The sequence below is a fragment of the Coregonus clupeaformis genome, unplaced genomic scaffold (assembly GCF_020615455.1).
Source record: "Coregonus clupeaformis isolate EN_2021a unplaced genomic scaffold, ASM2061545v1 scaf0118, whole genome shotgun sequence".
NCBI classification, from domain to species: Eukaryota; Metazoa; Chordata; class Actinopteri; order Salmoniformes; family Salmonidae; genus Coregonus; species Coregonus clupeaformis.
The window spans coordinates 451,112-470,000 of record NW_025533573.1 but is presented as its reverse complement, the minus strand read 5'-3'; the positions used below and the strand labels follow the sequence as shown (position 1 = coordinate 470,000).

General features: G+C 40.9%; 1 protein-coding gene across 15 annotated transcripts in view; it reads right to left on the bottom strand.

Annotated features, from left to right (window-relative positions):
- The window catches only part of ebf3a (EBF transcription factor 3a), a 143,251-nt gene extending 129,877 nt beyond the window's left edge, over nt 1-13,374 (bottom strand). For 3 of the 15 annotated variants that reach the window (XM_041893285.2, XM_041893256.2, XM_041893302.2), the window contains exons 1-6: nt 12,615-13,369; nt 12,172-12,328; nt 11,787-11,850; nt 11,284-11,339; nt 8,826-8,899; nt 7,002-7,070 (exon numbers count right to left, since the gene is read on the bottom strand). In XM_041893285.2, the coding sequence (XP_041749219.1) occupies nt 7,002-7,070; nt 8,826-8,899; nt 11,284-11,339; nt 11,787-11,850; nt 12,172-12,328; nt 12,615-12,754 (560 nt within the window). In that variant the 5' untranslated portion in view covers nt 12,755-13,369. Of the gene's footprint in view, nt 1-7,001; nt 7,071-8,825; nt 8,900-11,283; nt 11,340-11,786; nt 11,851-12,171; nt 12,329-12,614 lie in introns of all 15 variants that reach the window. The other 12 variants (XM_041893251.2, XM_041893309.2, XM_041893246.2 and 9 more) reach the window with 9 other exon arrangements.
- Between the last annotated feature and the right edge of the window lie 5,515 nt (nt 13,375-18,889).

The window sequence follows — 18,889 nt, the reverse complement described above, 5'->3', positions numbered from 1 at the left end:
TCACCTGTGTACTGCATCTGTGTGAGAACAGCAGCTGTAGTGGGGTGGATGTCAGCCTGCTATAGTTCCTACAGGCCCTCTCATTAAACTCAACTACACTGGCGGTTTGATATCCACTCTGCCTGGGTTGTTAGGGGCCAGAGGGTCAGTAGAGGCCTGTGAAGACACAGTCATTTTCACACTGGATACACAGTAACATTAAATATACACTACTGAAAGTCACCTTAAGGCAAAGGTAACATTTCACTTAGCTCATAGAGCTGTGATGTATTATTACTTGTTATAAGCATGTGTGAGACCTTACAATGCTTTATAGATTAATTTATAGTATATTACGTCCTTCTTTGGGTTTTATGTAGGAGGAGGTGAGAAGTGCAATTAACCCCTAACACTCTGGTTTAATTACTGACCACGCAGGTGCCATGAAAACATGTAATTAAATTAACTCAAAGGGATAGTCTACCCAGATTACTAAAATACATATTGGTTTCCTTACCCTGTATGCAGTCTATGGACGAGGTAAGACAGCAATCCATGCTTTGGTTTTGTTTTCCTGGCCACTGTTTCAAATGTTAACTTTTTTACATGCTAGTCAACTGTCCCTTTAATAGATATAACTTCATCGTCACTTAGCCTTCCGAGGTTGTATCCACACGCCACCTTCCCCCTTCTGTTTCCCCCCTCTGTTTCCAAGCTGATATGTCATTAAAATCAATTCAGAAATACTTCCTGACAGTCCCATCCAGGACTCGACGTTAGCAAAAAAAAATGGAAATGACATTAAGGAGGACAATGAATTGAATTGAGTTTAATGTCCCCTTTTTCACAGCAGATCCTAATTTACATAGCGTTTCAACCACAAAAGAGCTGACCTTATAAAAGCTGGCATTTGTACAGCAGCTCTCTCTGAGTGCGGTTTAATCATGCTTTAGCAAAGAAGCCATGAGAGGAGAAAAAAGCCTAAACAGCTCTTTAAGGTGGTCTGGCTGCTTGCTTATGGAGAGGGAATGAAAACACTGGCCATTGGGTCAATGTTGACTGTTGTCCTAAGTGCGTTTTCTCTCAATAAAAACCCAGTGTTATACATCAAACCCAACATTGACCGTTAGCCGTTGGCAAGGTCTGGTAATGATCATTAATAATCATCCGTAATCCTACCATGAAATATAATGAATGTTAAGCAAAGTCAGCTCTGGACCCAAACGACATGATATTAATAGTTGAACAGGTGCAAGGAGCAGGAGGTCCCTCTCTTTAAATGAGCTGTATGAATGAATGATATGAATGAAATGTCCAAGTGTAGAGAATAACTCTCTGTGTGTGTGTGTGTGTGTCCCAAATTGCACCCTATTCCCTATACAGTGCATTACTTTTGACCAGGGCACATAGTGTTCACTATATAGGGAATAGGGTGCCATTTGGGACGCTGCTAAATGTGTGCGCTGACACAAAAAAAAAATATCAATGTCATGAATAATTCATTGGGTGGGCTGTCTGGAGAGGTCGGTTTTCTTGACCTTTGTGACAGGAAGTGAAAGGAAGCTCTAGTAGCGAGGAAAACCCCAATCAGCCTTCAGACACAACGCCACTATTAGATCCCAAAACATAAGCTGAAGTTGTAGTGTAGATGAACCCACTACAGCCAAGTTGTGACATGTCAGAACACCCAGGATATTGGTTTACTGAGTCTGTCCTTAAGGCCTACAGCCTCTACGCACTAGATTGGAACATTTGGCGGCAAACATTTTATATATAGTTGGAAGAAATATTTGTCTTTAAGTCAATAACAAATAGCTATCATGTGCAGAATAGAAGTAGTAGATTCTGGGTTATTTTTCTAATAATTTCAGATCCACCGGGGTCGAACGACGAAATTCTGCAACAGCTGTTAAATCTGACTTTTTTTTTTTCTCTACAAAACCTAATGCCGTAACAAAGTCCAAAAGAAAATGGGATAAACAGATGTCTGGCTTGACTACAGGAAAATGGGACACATTTGGAATGATAAGTCTCCTAAACTCCAGTGAAAATGCCAGATCTGCCAGTTTGCCAGTTACTGTCCTGCATCATGCCAACTAGCAGTATGACTGCCCTGCCATCTGGGAAAATGTTGCTGAGAGCGTTATCGATAATGGATCACGAGACCGGACCGCTTAGCATGCCCCAACAGTGCAAAACCATCCCCCTTTCTCTCCCTCCCTCCCTCCCTCCTTCCCTCCCTCCCTCCCTCCCTCCCTCCCTCCCTCTCTCCCTCTCTCTCTCTCTCTCTCTCTCTCTCTCTCTCTCTCTCTCTCTCTCTCTCTCTCTCTCCCCCCTCCCTCCCTCTCCCTCCCTCTATCTCCCTCCCTCGCTTGCTCTTCCTTTCTCTCTCTCTCTCTCTCTCTCTCTCTCTCTAGAACTCTGCAGTTAGATGTTTTGATTGTAACGTAATCGGACCACCCTTGTCAGCCTCAACAATCCGCCCTTTCAGTTTCCACCCGTTGGACACTCTGTCCATGAACATGCAAAACCCACATTTCCAAGAAACCATTCAACACAGAACATAAGACACATCAATAAAAATAAAACCTGATAGCCAATTTAAAAAAAAAAAAAATCTAACATTTTTCATACACATGTTTTAATGTCCATAGCTACAGCAAGAAGGCCCAAACATACAGAGACAATAACAGAATGGATGGAGCTGTGTTCTCTCTCCTCCTCATCTCTTGTGATCTTTGTGCACAGTACATTACATTAGCTCTACAGTCGCTGAGGACTGGTGTTGCAGTGATTTCTGCCTGGACGGGTGCACAGAGTGCAATAGGATAAATCCATGGGCTCCTGGTAGTGGCCTACAGGCATCCATCTGCTTTAGTGATTCCACAGAACGGATCTGTCCCTCCTCTGTGAAAGCCACACCCCAGCCCCATTCACACTCATCACAATGAAAATGTGAAGCTTTTTCATCCACTTGTTTGAACTTCCACTACAATATCCTCATGTTTGCTTCTCTTGTCCCTGCCTGGGATTCCATCCACTCTCTCCCTCCTTCTCTGTCATGGGATTCCATCCACTCTCTCCCTCCTTCTCTGTAATGGGATTCCATCCACTCTCTCCCTCCTTCTCTGTCATGTTCCTATTGGACTTGTGTTACACTCATGGTTGGGTGAGATTGAAGCACAAAGCGCGGAGACACTGGATCCCTTTAACTGTATTTTAGTGACAATACAATGTCAAGCAATTTACGGGAAGAGCAACTAGCGCTCACTATATCAGTGACACCCTGTTTTAAAGTGCTCACCTTACTTTGAAGCTAAATACACAATATCACCGGCTCTACAAGTGAAAAGACCTCATGTTTCTCAGTCTTCCCAGGGATCATAGCAGGCAGGGAGGGACAGGGAGGGACCAGCCAGGCTACACGTTTCCCCTGCTTCACACCACAACAGACCGACTTGCTGTGGGAGTTACAAATGCACTGTCTCGAGGTATGTGAGACGCAGCGCATTCACCTTTGATTGAATTATGGCTCACACCGTATCTGTTGTGTAGCAGTTAAATGGACTATTTGGACTGTCAGTCTGCAACGTCTTCCCTTCACTCTCAGTCAGCGAAACAGACAGACGTTTACCGTAGTTAAGCAATAGTATTAAAATCCTAATAAAATAAAGCAACAACACCGCAGAGTGATAGCGGTGCTAAGCACAGAACTAGTCAACTCTGCCTTGTTAACATGATATTATTAATACTGCACAGATGACATTACACACACACACACACACACACACACACACACACGCATGGACACACACACACACACACAGCATGGACACACACACACACATGGACACACACACACACACACACACACACACACACACACACACACACACACACACACGCACACGCATGGACACACACACACACACACACACACACACACACACACACACACACACACGCACACGCATGGACACACACACACACGCATGGACACACACACACGCATGGACACACACACACACACACACGCACGCATGGACACACACACACACGCATGGACACACACACACGCATGGACACACACACACACACACACACCACGCATGGACACACACACACACACACACGCATGGACACACACACACGCATGGACACACACACACACACACACACACACACACGCATGGACACACACACACGCATGGACACACACACACACACACACACACACGCACGCGTGTGCGCACGGACACATCACCCACGTTGCCATTTCACTGTCAAATAAAGGATTTCTCAACATATAGGAGGCAATCTAGAAACACACGGAAACGCATGTATAGATTTGTACAACAGAAGTAGGTCTGAAAAACATAATTCTACCTCTACCTATTTCCACAAAACAACATTCCCATTAATAAAACGTTATATGTTTCTATGTAACAACAAAATAACCTAAATACATATAGTCATATACATACATACATAAATACATATAAGGTCATGATACAATCATGTGTAACAGCGTAAAATGAATGCATACATCCCCAAATGCATACATGTGATTGCGAATACATATACATTCTGCCAGATCTGCTCCTGTCCAGAATGTGAGTAGTTTGTGAGTTCTATTTTCAACTGGTTGACACATAGATTCTCTCACTGACTGACTGAGTGAAGGCAGCAACTGGGCGGCCATATTTTATTACTAATAAGAGAGATGTTCCCTGTGTCAGATACCAAACATTCTCCGCTAAGCAAACAGCTATTCCAGCAACTCAAACATTAGCATTGCTATCCACTGGTGGCGCATATTTCACCCTGACTTAACTCATCATCTTTCCCTCTCCTGGTTTCTCCATATTTCACCCTGACTAAACTCATCATCTTTCCCTCTCCTGGTTTCTCCATATTTCACCCTGACTTAACTCATCATCTCTCCCACTACTGGTTTCTCCATATTTCACCCTGACTTAACTCATCATCTTTCCCTCTCCTGGTTTCTCCATATTTCACCCTGACTTAACTCATCATCTTTCCCTCTCCTGGTTTCTCCATATTTCACCCTGACTTAACTCATCATCTCTCCCACTACTGGTTTCTCCATATTTCACCCTGACTTAACTCATCATCTCTCCCACTACTGGTTTCTCCATATTTCACCCTGACTTAACTCATCATCTTTCCCTCTCCTGGTTTCTCCATATTTCACCCTGACTTAACTCACCATCTTTCCCTCTCCTGGTTTCTCCATATTTCACCCTGACTTAACTCATCATCTTTCCCACTCCTGGTTTCTCCATCTTTCCCACTCCTGGTTTCTCCATATTTCACCCTGACATAACTCATCATCTCTCCCACTACTGGTTTCTCCATATTTCACCCTGACTTAACTCATCATCTTTCCCTCTCCTGGTTTCTCCATATTTCACCCTGGCTTAACTTAACATCTTTCCCACTACTGGTTTCTCCATATTTCACCCTGACTTAACTCATCATCTTTCCCTCTCCTGGTTTCTCCATATTTCACCTTGACTTAACTCATCATCTTTCCCTCTCCTGGTTTCTCCATATTTCACCCTGACTTAACTCATCATCTCTCCCACTACTGGTTTCTCCATATTTCACCCTGACTTAACTCATCATCTTTCCCTCTCCTGGTTTCTCCATATTTCACCCTGGCTTAACTCAACATCTTTCCCACTACTGGTTTCTCCATATTTCACCCTGACTTAACTCATCATATTTCCTCTCCTGGTTTCTCCATATTTCACCCTGACTTAACTCATCATCTTTCCCTCTCCTGGTTTCTCCATATTTCACCCTGACTTAACTCATCATCTTTCCCACTCCTGGTTTCTCCATATTTCACCCTGACTTAACTCATCATCTTTCCCTCTCCTGGTTTCTCCATATTTCACCCTGACTTAACTCATCATATTTCCTCTCCTGGTTTCTCCATATTTCACCCTGACTTAACTCATCATCTTTCCCTCTCCTGGTTTCTCCATATTTCACCCTGACTTAACTCATCATCTTTCCCACTCCTGGTTTCTCCATATTTCACCCTGACTTAACTCATCATCTTTCCTCTCCCAACATACTTGTTCACATCAAATGAACTACAACTGAGAAAGCTGCGCTCAGTCAATAGCCGTAACAATACACGTAACATGATATTTGGCTCTCCTGGACAGTGGGCCCATTTAGGAAGGCCAAGCACTCAAGATTCATAGAGAAATATGGTATGGTGGAATAAATGACAGAGTACTGCATAAAACACTTGCTGGCAAATTAGGAGGTAGCCACTCAATGATACATGTCTGAATGTAAAGCCAAGCGCACTCCAGGCGTAAACAACTGACTCCCTCACAGCAGAGCAGAGCACAGCAGAGCAGAGCAGAGTAGAGCAGAGCAGAGCACAACAGAGTAGAGTAGAGCAGAGCAGAGCACAGCAGAGTAGAATAGAGTAGAGCAGAGCAGAGTAGAGTAGAGTAGAGCATAGCAGAGCAGAGCACAGCAGAGTAGAGTAGAGCAGAGTAGAGCAGAGTAGAGTAGAGTAGAGCATAGCAGAGCACAGCAGAGTAGAGTAGAGTAGAGCAGAGCAGAGTAGAGCAGAGCACAGCAGAGTAGAGTAGAGTAGAGCAGAGCAGAGCAGAGCAGAGCAGAGCAGAGTAGAGCAGAGCAGAGCAGAGTAGAGTAGAGTAGAGTAGAGTAGAGTAGAGTAGAGGAAAGGAAAGGCTGAGGTAACTGTTTCCCCTGACAACTCGCTAGCAATTACCCAATCCCCACAGAGACCTCCAGGTTTCCAAGTCAACCCACCTGTGCAACAACGCAGGAGAATAACAAGCACACAGAGACAGCACAATGCTGAGAGACAGAGAGACAGAAGTTGGCACCACAGAGTCCCAGGATGATTACAACAACCATGACCATCACACTCCACACATACACACAACACTCCATACAACTACACCAGAGAGAGAAAAGGACTCCACAAACAGTGGTTCCTTTCTTACCTGTCGATGATAACGGGGTCTGAAGGAGTCTCGTTCCTGTTGCCACAACTCTTCTTGTCACAACACCGACTAGAGAGGGGGAAACAATGATGTGATCAAGTCAGGTTCACACAGGCAGACCAATTCTGATATTTTGCCCAATTATTGGCAAAAGAGCTGATCTGATTGGTCAAAAGATCAGATTTGGGCTGCCTGTGTAAACACAGCCAAAAGAGGTTCAGACAGTGTGGATCTTCACAGTTTAATTGTTACTTTGTAACATTGTCTTTAATTCTTTAATTCTATATTTATCTAAGCATGACAGTGTTTAGATGATGACGGTTGCTGAGCTGTGCCTGTGTGCCTGACGCTAGCTGTCTGTCTGTCTGTTGATTGGTATGGAACCCAGTCAGTCGTGCCACGCCGGGTAAACGGGTAAACATCTAGGTCGCGTCCCAAAATGGCACCCTATTCCCATAAAGGCTATGATCAAATGTAGTGCACTATATAGCGAATAGGGTGCCATTTGGGAGGCACTCCTAGCATTGCCGAGCACTGCTGCTGCACGTGTGCTAGTCTCAGGAAGACAACATGTTGTGGTGTTTTCTTTAGCGCTGAACTGAGAAGAGAAGATGCCAGGAGGCTGGGGAATAATCTTTCCACAGCTTCAGCTTTTGTTTCCCTCTAATTGTCAAGCTGTTAATTCTGGAGAGGATGCAGATGCCACCTTCAACCAGCCTTTCTGCGATAGGCCAGATATTCATTAGAAACGCTCAAAAGCCATTGCAGCCCCCTGCATCAATCTTTCACTGAAGTAGCATTGTCTCGGGTTTAGCTGGTGGTGGACCTAGCTATAGTTACAGATGGTGATATGACCGGACCCAATACTGTGTGGTACAGTTTTATTCATGTTGAAATTATACCAAATTGTTACGCTTCATTCTCACTTTTAAAAAGCCTAGTTGTATAATGGTTACATGTCCAGATGAGCTAAATGAACGCCATATGGTGCGGGGAGTGTGTGAAGCTCTTTAAAGCTAGCTGTTGAGAGATAAAGTGATTAAAGAAAGTCTACCAGTCCTCCACTTCTAGAGTTCCAAACCACATCTGTGTTTTCCATGGAAATGGCCACACTACAAGCGGTGTGTGTACACACATAACTCTGAAACATTCATTGATATGCAAACCAACATCTAAAGGGAAAACATAGCTTTTGTACATTATGGCATGGTGATGAGTTGTAGTTTGGCCCCTTGGAGCAGGATGATGCCTGCTGTGTGGGCTACTGTGTGGGTCAGCTCATGACAAACAGTGATTCAACCAACTTCATAAGAGCAGTGATTTTATCTAATGCAGGGGGCCAAAATGATCAAAGCTCCATTTCTGTTTTTATTCTGTGAGTGAAAAGGAACGCCCGTTGATAGAACACTGGAATGTGCTATCATCAGTGACCTGTTCTCCATTTTGTGTCTGTTGTTGTGTGTAGGTTGAACATCAAACCCAGCTATAGTAGGCTAAATTGATACAGGATTCTGGCCTGTAATTCCTTATGGTCATTGAACCCAACCTCCCAGTTGCATTTCAAAAATATTATATTTTGCATAATATTATGTCTGAGAATAGGCAGCCTACATAAAATAGACTATGAGTATACCGATATGGATTGACGTGTTTTCATTGCAACAAGAGATTGAGGTCGATGGGTCAATACATCTACTAAAGGGGGTATCCTCAAAACCCCAACTCAGCATTCTAATAACAAACCAAATCAATATTTAAAAAAAACAAACAAGCATGTATTGAAAGGACGTTGAAATGTAGCTAATCACCATGACAACCTCTTACCTGCACATGATTTCGTGTGTGAGAAGAACTCGGCACATCTCTGGGTTTTTGTCTTGACCTTCATAGATAATAGCCTTGGAATCAAAGGGAGAAATACATCAGAAATACACATTAAAATATAGAATTGGATAACACATTTTCACATTTGCCGTTATCTATAGGCTATAGGATATAAGCTTTAGCCTACACCTCGGTAGGCCTATAACGTACATTAACGTTACATTAATAAGTTGATCAATTAATCATTTAATTGATTATTAATTCATAAAATATATAGGCCTACTAATATTGACATATAGGTCTACATTCAGAATTGTATAATTTATAATTTATAGGTTATACTGTAAAATGAAAACATACAATAATTTCTCGAACATAGCAATTGTTATCAAACAATTAATTTCTGAAAACATATATATATATATATATATATATATATATATATATATATATATATATATATATATTGTAAAATAAATAAATAGCCTAATTGATTTGCTAGACCACAACAAAAATGTCAAATAGGTGAATATATAATTGGTAAGTTGTTTATATATTTTTTATTCATTATCCCAGGATAATACCAACCACACGTTAGTTCTCAGCTGCAGATGGGCGGTGTAAATAACACCCAGAGCCGTGGACATCAGCGCCATTCTAATCTGCAGATATTTTGGGGGAAAGTGCTAATGGGCAATCTGTTGTTTATTTTTGAGCCGCTAACAATGATTTTTCTCGCATAAAAAGCGGTGTCGTGGGTTTCGGTTGAGTAATTTTTGAGCATTGGCTTTAACAGATGGCGCGGAGCTGTAGGTGCGCTCGCCCTCAGTTCTTTTCGCTCTGTCTGTCTCTGTCGCTCCCCTCGTTCTGCTCCCGGTCTGTGATGCACGGCTACGGCTCGACAACAGCAGCCTGCCTATCCCGCGCGCACCGCCGTTACATCTTGGATGAATGTGAAACCAAAGAAGCGGTGCTTTTAATCAAAGATAAACTCATTATAATTAGCAATTAAGTAAAACGCATGACACACTATAGGGCCTATCGCAATTGTATTTACATTGAACAACAATGCGGCTATTGCAAGAGGGGACATAAGCGTGTGAATAATTAAAAAACATCAAATATTTCACAGCAAAATGAGATAGGGATTTTCAATCGTTTTTTGGGGGCTTCTGGTAATAGTTAAAAACACATCGACTAGCTTTGTTCCATTGTAGGTGAGAGGGGTACCACATAGCCTGGGCTACTACATCTATATCTGAGGGATTTGGGGAGTATTGCCGTTATCATCGTGTGATTTATTTCCGGTGTCTCGGCTGAAGAAACAGAAATCCATAAACTGACGGTTCAGCGTCATTGACTCTCTGATCATAGACAGACCTATAGGCTACAGAGGTACAGTCAACGAGGAGTGGGGTGAATCTAACGTGTAGCCTATATTTCCTATATATATAATGAGAGCTGACAAAATACGAATAAACAAACGGTAATAGCAATGCTATTTAACACTAGACACTGAAGCTATAGGCTATTCAGTGAACTTGGCGGAGTCAACTTTACCATAAATCCATACTAGCCGAGAGTGATTTCCGAAAACATTCAGTCAGGTTCAGAGGAAACGCGCCATATTGTCCACTCAAGTGGCCTCTCATACTAAAAAGGGTCTCTTGTTACTGAACCGAGACTTTCTTTTAGCAATAATAGTCTCGTCTGTTTGCCACAATAAAATAATTATTTGAACATTTCTGAACTGATAGACTGTCAACACACAATTACCACATAGCAGATAAACCCGTTTGTTGAAGGCTACGTCATCCCATCAATTAGCACACAAGCAAAATTAGGGGTTAATTTACTAAAATGCGCTTACGAGCCAATACACAAAGCATGGTAGGCCTACAAACCTATTGATTTCAGTAACCATATAATGAGCAAAATATTTATTGCATACCCCCCAAAAAAATATATAATATCTCATGTCAATTATAATCATGACTTTAAAAAGGGAAATGAAATAGACCCCATTAAACACTTTCGCATAGGCTGCAAATTAAATAAACATTAGGGGGATCTGGACGGGTATACGGCAGACCCCTGGAGCTTACAACCCGAATTAAAGAGAGGCCACTAAAGGTTGTTATTTTAATTAACTATGTATCGGATATCTACACGCATAACTGTTCATCTCTACAGCCGATTCACAAAGTTGTATAAAATAAAATAATAACAACAATACAATCACTCCAAACCGAGAGCGAGCTGATTTATAGTGAAATGTAAACAATACAAAAATTCACCCACACATGGCCTAATAAATTCTATGCTCGTAATTGAAGCATATATATTCTGTAATATGGGGTCAATTCGAAAACCACGCACGTTTCTTCAACACGCGTTCTATTTCCAGCACCATAAGCACACAATTTTGATATTGCAGATAATTATATAAAAATCTTACCTGTTTTGTCATGGAATCGATTAATCGTACGAAAAGATCCTGCTCTGTTCTGACACCTGTGAATTAAGTATATGTTTTAGTATCTTGTCATTTAAACTGTGATTTTGTTCACACATAATATTTGAGAAAAATATATGCGCTAAGTCTTACTAATTCTACTGACATAAAATGTATATAATAAAACACGTTTTTTTATTTTTTATAAAACATTTATCATCTCATGAATGTGCATTATCGTCATCTGGTTACCATCAGGTTAAAAAAGTGGATTGACATCTTATTACCATGCATCGCTAACTGAGCGTGGATTAACCATAGACAATGCTAGGTGACACCGACACTGCAGGCAATTTACCACTTTATAAATGTGACCCAATATCAGACTAACAACCATACAAAGTTGTCTGCTGGAATCAATGTCCAAGCATGCAGCCCTGATTTGTACTGATGCACTTCTTAATAATCAGACACAGTGTTAAAACATCAGTAGCTATTTCACTTACCGTTGCTGTACAATAACTGTAGTTTGTAATGTATCCCATTGTTAGTTTTTTCACTGTTTGGTTCCTGAAAATAATGAGCATTGAATCAGTGTCACATACATTTACTGTTTTCTTATTTTTGTCTTGATGTGGTAATTATGAGGTTACAAAGTAGACTATTCTGAAGGGGTCAAGTGGGGGAAATGTATGTGTGTGTGGGGGGGTAAAAAACTAAATGTATAAAATAATTTTGTAACATTCAAAGTCATTTAGAAATCCCCAAAACTGCACGTGTCTCCTGCACGGCCTGACGTGTTCTGCCTTTACCACCAAATGATGAACTGTGTAGGTGAAAATAAAATATTTGAGTAAAATGGGGACGATATTCCAAAGAAAAGCCGCTTACTTTGTCCTTCTCCACAAAGTCCACATAAGCTGTCCGTTCGATCTCCACGGGCTGCCCTTGCCTGTCATACAGCGCAAGAACGAAGTGGAAAAAGTTGGATTTTCTGAGATTGGACGGTGGTTGCTTCTCGTAGTGTGCCCGAGCCAAACCCACACCGCTGCGGGCAGAAGAGAGAGGAGCACCTCGGTTAGACGGAGAGATACACTGGAGATGGAACTAGCATCAGATGAAAACATTGGGAGATGGTGAAAAGGTACGTTTTTTTAGAGACAAGAGATTTCTTGATTTGTCACTTTAACAGTAATATGATGTAATGAGCGTTGGAGAAAGGGCTGAAGTGAACAGTTACAGTGGAGGAAATTGTAATTGATACACGGCGATGTGGGGATTTAAGGGGCGATCTGAGAAATGCATTACAAATTGGATGGTTTGGCAAAACGTACCTTTGGGCGGCAGTGTTCGCATCCACTACGCCAGATGTGTGCATCCACGAGCGGACCGAGTTCATCCCGCTGCCCAGCGGTTCCTCTTTCATAGTCGTCCCTCCTCTAGGTAAGCCTATATTGTCCTGAATTCCAAACATTAAAACAGTTTCGTACAAACCCGCTCCAGCCAAATGAGAATAATAGGAAGGTAGTTGTTGAAGAGCAATCTTTCCTTCTTGGCGGTTGACAAAATAACAGTAAAATAGTTTGTTGTAGATTAACGTGTAGAACGAAAGAAAAGTCCCAGTTGAGTTCACAAGTCCTTTCTCCTTGAGCCCGTCCTGTGTTGGCACGACATGAACAATTTACAGAGTGGGTTACAGTAGCCTATCTCCGCAGCTGGTTGGAACCTGATCCTAGTCGTTGAAGAAGTCGTTCAAATAGCAGGATATGGTTGTAGTTGCTTCTGTTTTATTCAAGTTTTTATTCGAAATGCGTTTGAAGAAAACTTTTTTTGTTTTGGTGATGGCTCCTCAAACTGGAGTCATCATACAACAAGCATCAAACAAGCTTCAGCTGAATCGACCACTTCTGGCAAGGCGCTCCAGCTCCAAAAAGACAAATAAACGAAATGATTACTATGGAGGTGTTCCTGGACACAGGAGAGGTTGATGAGGGGCCTTTAGCGTCTTGCAGAATGGATGGAAGCATACAAAACTCAACCCTCTATCCCGGAGGAGTGGAACCTTTCCCGGGAGCCAAAACTCTAAACCCACGGGATGCGAGCTGTCAGAATATGACGCGTTGGTGGGCGGGGCTTTGACCATATATGGAACAGTGACACCTCCTGTCCCCTGAACGAGCTTCATTCTGGAGAGTCCTACATGCAATAGTTGCCTGGCTGCAACCCGAGAGCTCCGGCAAGTCAAGCTCCACTTTTTTCCTCCATCAAATGTAGAGATTTCCCCCCTCAAATTCACATCCTGTGACGTTAATATTCACTAAACATGAAATCCTAAAGGACAGAGTCCAGCCGATACAACATATTGTAGGGAAGGGAGCTGAATTATCAATAAATACTTTACCCAGGTAGGCTGCTATGTCATGTTCTCACCAATTAATGAGCAAATATCGGGCTAAAAGTCTGAGGGAGCGCATGACATGTCTATAGGAGCTTAAAGGAAGGACTTTCCAATCCATTTGGTCAAAACTAGAAACACTGTCAATGGGATATATTTAACTATTTCTGTTTATTTTGTATTTTCCAATCTAAATTGGCATGTTTTATGTTGTTTGTCGCAAGTGCATATATAGTCAGAGTTAATCAATGGTATTTTAATGCAGCCGTGTTTCATGTGATGGAATATAAAGTGTCTCTCATGGCAAACTAAAATAACTCTGCTGCAGACAGTAGCCTACGTATTATCATCTTTATATATGGAAATGCGTCAGATGGCTGTATCCAGACTACTATCATTTTGCATGGTAAGGACTCGTATCGATTCAGTGTGCAATACCTAATGTCTGTCATGAGTTTATAAACAGCCGGGCATCGTCGCAATGTGTTAGCCCTAATGCAATGCACAGGTTGCATGTGTGCTTTACATGAATGTTCAATATGATAGTTGGTTTAGTTTAATGTGGGTGTACATCATTCTATTCGGTGAATGGACTCAGGGGATGCACGGTGTCCAACCTCTCTCTTCCGAAGAACAGACATTTATTTTACAATAACAAAGAAACACTCTTAAATAGCCTACAATAATATGACGGTAATAGGTATTTCTCCTTCTTCAGGGTAATGTTTTTTTGTTGTTGCCAATTGGCAGACTGTTCTTTAAGCTATATGTTAATATTTTAATTAATCGGCAAAAAAAAAAAAAGTGATGTCCGATTTGGGTTATCAGGGGACCCAACAGCCCCGTGCACTAAAGGGGTGGGATGGGGGTACGTGGAAAGGAAGAGAGTTGTGTTTTAGAGAGCGTTTTGCTGGGGTTGGGGGTTAATGACTATTGCCAAAGATAAGTGAATTATCAAAGCGGCTGTTGTTCTTGCATCGTCTCTAAATCCATTCCTTTCCCGGCCCTGCACGTCCTAATTAAATACGTAAGTATAATAAAACTGCATTTTATTACTATTTTAGGATAATATCATTAGGCTATTCTATTTCTAGACAATTTACAATTTATGAATTTACAATTTATTGTTTCAACGCGGTAATATTGTACTAAGTGTTCATTTAATGGGTGCATATGCAAATTGCTTGTAAATTGATATTTGCTCGATAAATTGACGTGTCGAAGAACAATGTCACCAATGCCGTGTTTGCAGCGTTGCAAGTAAAATGTTATAACATTGAAATAGGGTGCACTTGACTTTTTAGTTTTTTCTGTAAATATTGTTTTTTCAATTGGTCATAAATTAAGTTGCTTGCCAACATTTTGTATCTCAGTATAATGCTGTCTTGGAAATTGCACCAAGTAGCCTAATGATAGTTTACTGTATTTTTAATGCCGATTATACCTCAATCTGATGACCAAATTAGGACAGATCCTTTTAAAACTGATACTTTTGACCGGAGAGAAAGAGGTCTAGAACAGTTCGACAACCCCATCACCTAGGTAACGATCCCGTCATAAAAATGAGTTTTAAACCTTATTTGACAACAAATGCAGCTGCTCCTCTATTTTGGAAGATATTAGGCGAAAATGAATGCAAATCTGTGTTGGGAGCCATCTGGACAGGAATAGGGGAATCAGCTGCTGCCACAACAGGCGCTGAGCCTGAATCTATTTCAGCTCATTTTCTAGGATCATCTGGTCGCGTGCTAAATGCGCTCTTTCATTTCCACCAAGTTTTACTTTGACTTCCTCTCTAACTGCTTCCGTCAGACAGACGGAAATTAATCAAGGTGCTTAGGACGGAGAAAAAAAACGGGACGTTGATGGACATATAAGTGCATATTTTAATTTATGATCATGTCTCAATTTGACATATGAGTGCTTCTCGCACGTGCTCATTCTGTGGCGTGCTTAGACATCAGCAAAACAGGCAGCGACATCTCAACAAGTCACGATGTTGACGCACGGATAGATTATTCTTTAGCAATAACAATTCATAACAAAGCAATAGCATAATAAGTATGCTGGTAATCTAGAGAATACATCAAGATAAACAATAATAATAATGATATTAATAATGATATTAATAATGATATTAATAATTACAATAGGTATATTATATTCTATCATAGTCACTAAAAAGCTTGTGTATATTTTGCATTCAACATTAACTGTGCGTGTAGCCCATAATGCTATAATCATAAAGACCATGTGTGTGGATTTAGTTGTAAAGTCGCTAATGTTATATCTCATTTGGAGAAGAGTGCTAATGGTGAACGCTAGACAAAAAGCAAAGTTAGTCATGCAGAAGGTGTGTTGGTTTGAATAAGATTTGCTTGGTGTTGCCAAGACCTCCCGAAGAAAACGACCCTCCTCCTTATTGTGTGTGAAGTGTTCCTTTTGTGTGAATTTACTGGGTGAGGCTTCAATGATCCCCCCACACATTTGCATTTAAATAGCGACATCAACCGATTCGCGTGCCACACACCAGTGGGTTTCCCAGATGTCAAGGCAAAGTCGGTGAGATGGCCATAGCCCAGCTGTCCTCTCCTCTCCTCCAGTCCCAACATCATACCAAAGCACAGAGAGAGAAAGACTAAATATACAAGGTTTCCTGTTTTCATCTCTGATCGCTAACCAGCGTGTGGTGTTACTGACTGTATAGGAGGTTATAGCCTGATGCTGTGGCAGACAGAAGAATGAATAGACTCCACTGAGTGAGGGAACATTGCTAGAATAAAAAAAAATCGTGGTTAAAAAGAAAGAATCGCGGGTGAAATGATTCTATCTCCAACAATACGCGATTCTATTGTTGTTATAAACAGGACATTGGTTTCATTACTTTGGTAGATTATTCAACAGATTTCTGAAAGCCAGCCTGGATGCAAAAGCTCACAATAAGTAGCGCCGTGGAGTTTATTGACATGACATGGACATGAAATAAAATAAGAGGCTAATTGACAATGCAAAAATATTGAACACAGGAACTCTCTCAAACTGAGACATTAATTAGGGTATTATTTTATCCCATAAATGTCAATTTCCCCTGCAGCCTAAATATGCAGCTCAGCTTGTGATGGATGGCAGGTTTAGTGATATAAGGGGTCCTGCTTTCACGTTAGAGCGCAAATGAACTTGAAAGCTTTGTGTGGCTGTTAGAAAATCCTTACAACATAAAAGACCACTTCTTTTAAGATGCAATTGAATCATCCATATATAAAATTCGTCAATATTTTCAGATATAGGTTGAAAGACTCCTCTTTCACTTCAGACCGATATCGAAATTCAGCACTTTCCTATATTTCACTTTTAAAGCCTCCTCTCTCTCGCGCTCTCCCGCTCTCTCTGTGTGTGTGTGTGTGTGTGTGTGTGTGTGTGTGTGTGTGTGTGTGTGTGTGTGTGTGTGTGTGTGTGTGTGTGTGTTAGGTCGGTCGGTCGGTCGGTAGTAGGCCCGCTGCACCATCATCAACCAAATGTCAGAGCTGAATGACTGCGCATCAAAAACACTCAACTGCATCTATGACAGTTTTTGGTTGCACCGATTATTTTTTTCCACACCCTAATCATCACTTAATACATTCCATAATTAACTGTTAGATAGCACATGAAGTTAACATATATAGGCAAGTCACTAACAGCGTGGATGTCAGATGGAATCTTATTTTAAAACGAGCTGCGACTGGAAAAAATTATATTTCTTACTCATAAAATGTTGTTAATATAATTATGGCGAAACAACACGCTTCTCATTTTTTCAATAACCGTAAATATGCCTCTCATAACTCAACACTAAAACAAAGGGTAGCCTATGCTTTATTGGCAGTGCGTCTTTTTATCAGTGGCTTGTTTCAAATTGACTGATCATTTAGAATGTTGTTAATGATTACGGCAAATCAAACATTTGTATTGGCAAAATAACGAACAATTAACGTGCCTTCAGAAAGTATTCACACCCCTTGATTTATTCCACATTTTGTTGTGTTACAGCCTGAATTCAAAATGGGATTAAATATATTTTTTCGCACCCATCGACAAACAATAATAATAACAAAGTGAAAACATGTTTTTAGAAATGTAAGCAAATTGATAGAAAATGAAATACATACATATCTTATTTACATAATTATTCAACCCCCTGAGTCAATACATATTAGAATCTCCTTTGACTGCAATTACAGCTCTAAGTCTTTCTGGGTAAGTCTCTAAGAGCTTTGCACACCTGGATTGTACAATATTTTCAAATTATTCTTTTAAAAATCTATTAAGCTCTGTTAAGTTGGTTGTTGATCATTGCTAGACAACGATTTTCAAGTCTTGCCATAGAATTTTCGAGCCGATTTAAGTCAAAACTGTAACTAGGCCACTCAGAAACATTCAATGTCATCTTGGTAAGCAACTCCAGTGTAGATTATGTTTTAGGTAATTGTCCTGCTGAAAGGTGAATTCATCTCCCAGTGTCTGTTGGAAAGCAGACTTATCCAGGTTTTCCTCTAGGATTTTGCCTGTTCTTAGCTCTATTCTGTTTATTTTTATCCTAAAAAACTTTCTTGTCCTTGCGGATGATAAGCATGCCCATAACATGATGCAGCCACCACCATGCTTGAAATATGAAGAGTGGTACTCAGTGATGTGTTGTGTTGGATTTGCCCTAAACATAACGCTTTGCATTCAGGACAAAAGTTCATTTCTTTGCCCAATTATTTGCATTTTTACTTTAGTGCCTGATTGCAAACAGGATGCAGGTTTTGGATTTTTTAAAATCCTGTACAGGCTTCCTTCTGTTCACTCTGTCATTTAGGTTAGTATTTTGGAGTAACTACAATGTGTTCAGTTTTCTCATATCACAGCCATTAAACTCTGCAACTGTTTTAAAGTCACCATTGGCTGCATGGTGAAATCCCTGAGCAGTTTCTTTCCTCTACGGCAACTGAGTTAGGAAGGACGCCTGTATCTTCGTAGTGACTGGGTGTATTGATACACCATCCAACGTTTAATTAATAACTTCACCATGCTCAAAGGGATATTCAATATCTTCTTTTTTTTTTACCCATCTACCAATAGGTGCCCTTCTTTGCGAGGCATTGGAAAACCTCCCTGGTCGTTTGAAATTCACTGCTCAACTGAGGGACCTTACAGATAATTGTATGTGTGGGGTACAGAGATGAGGAAGTC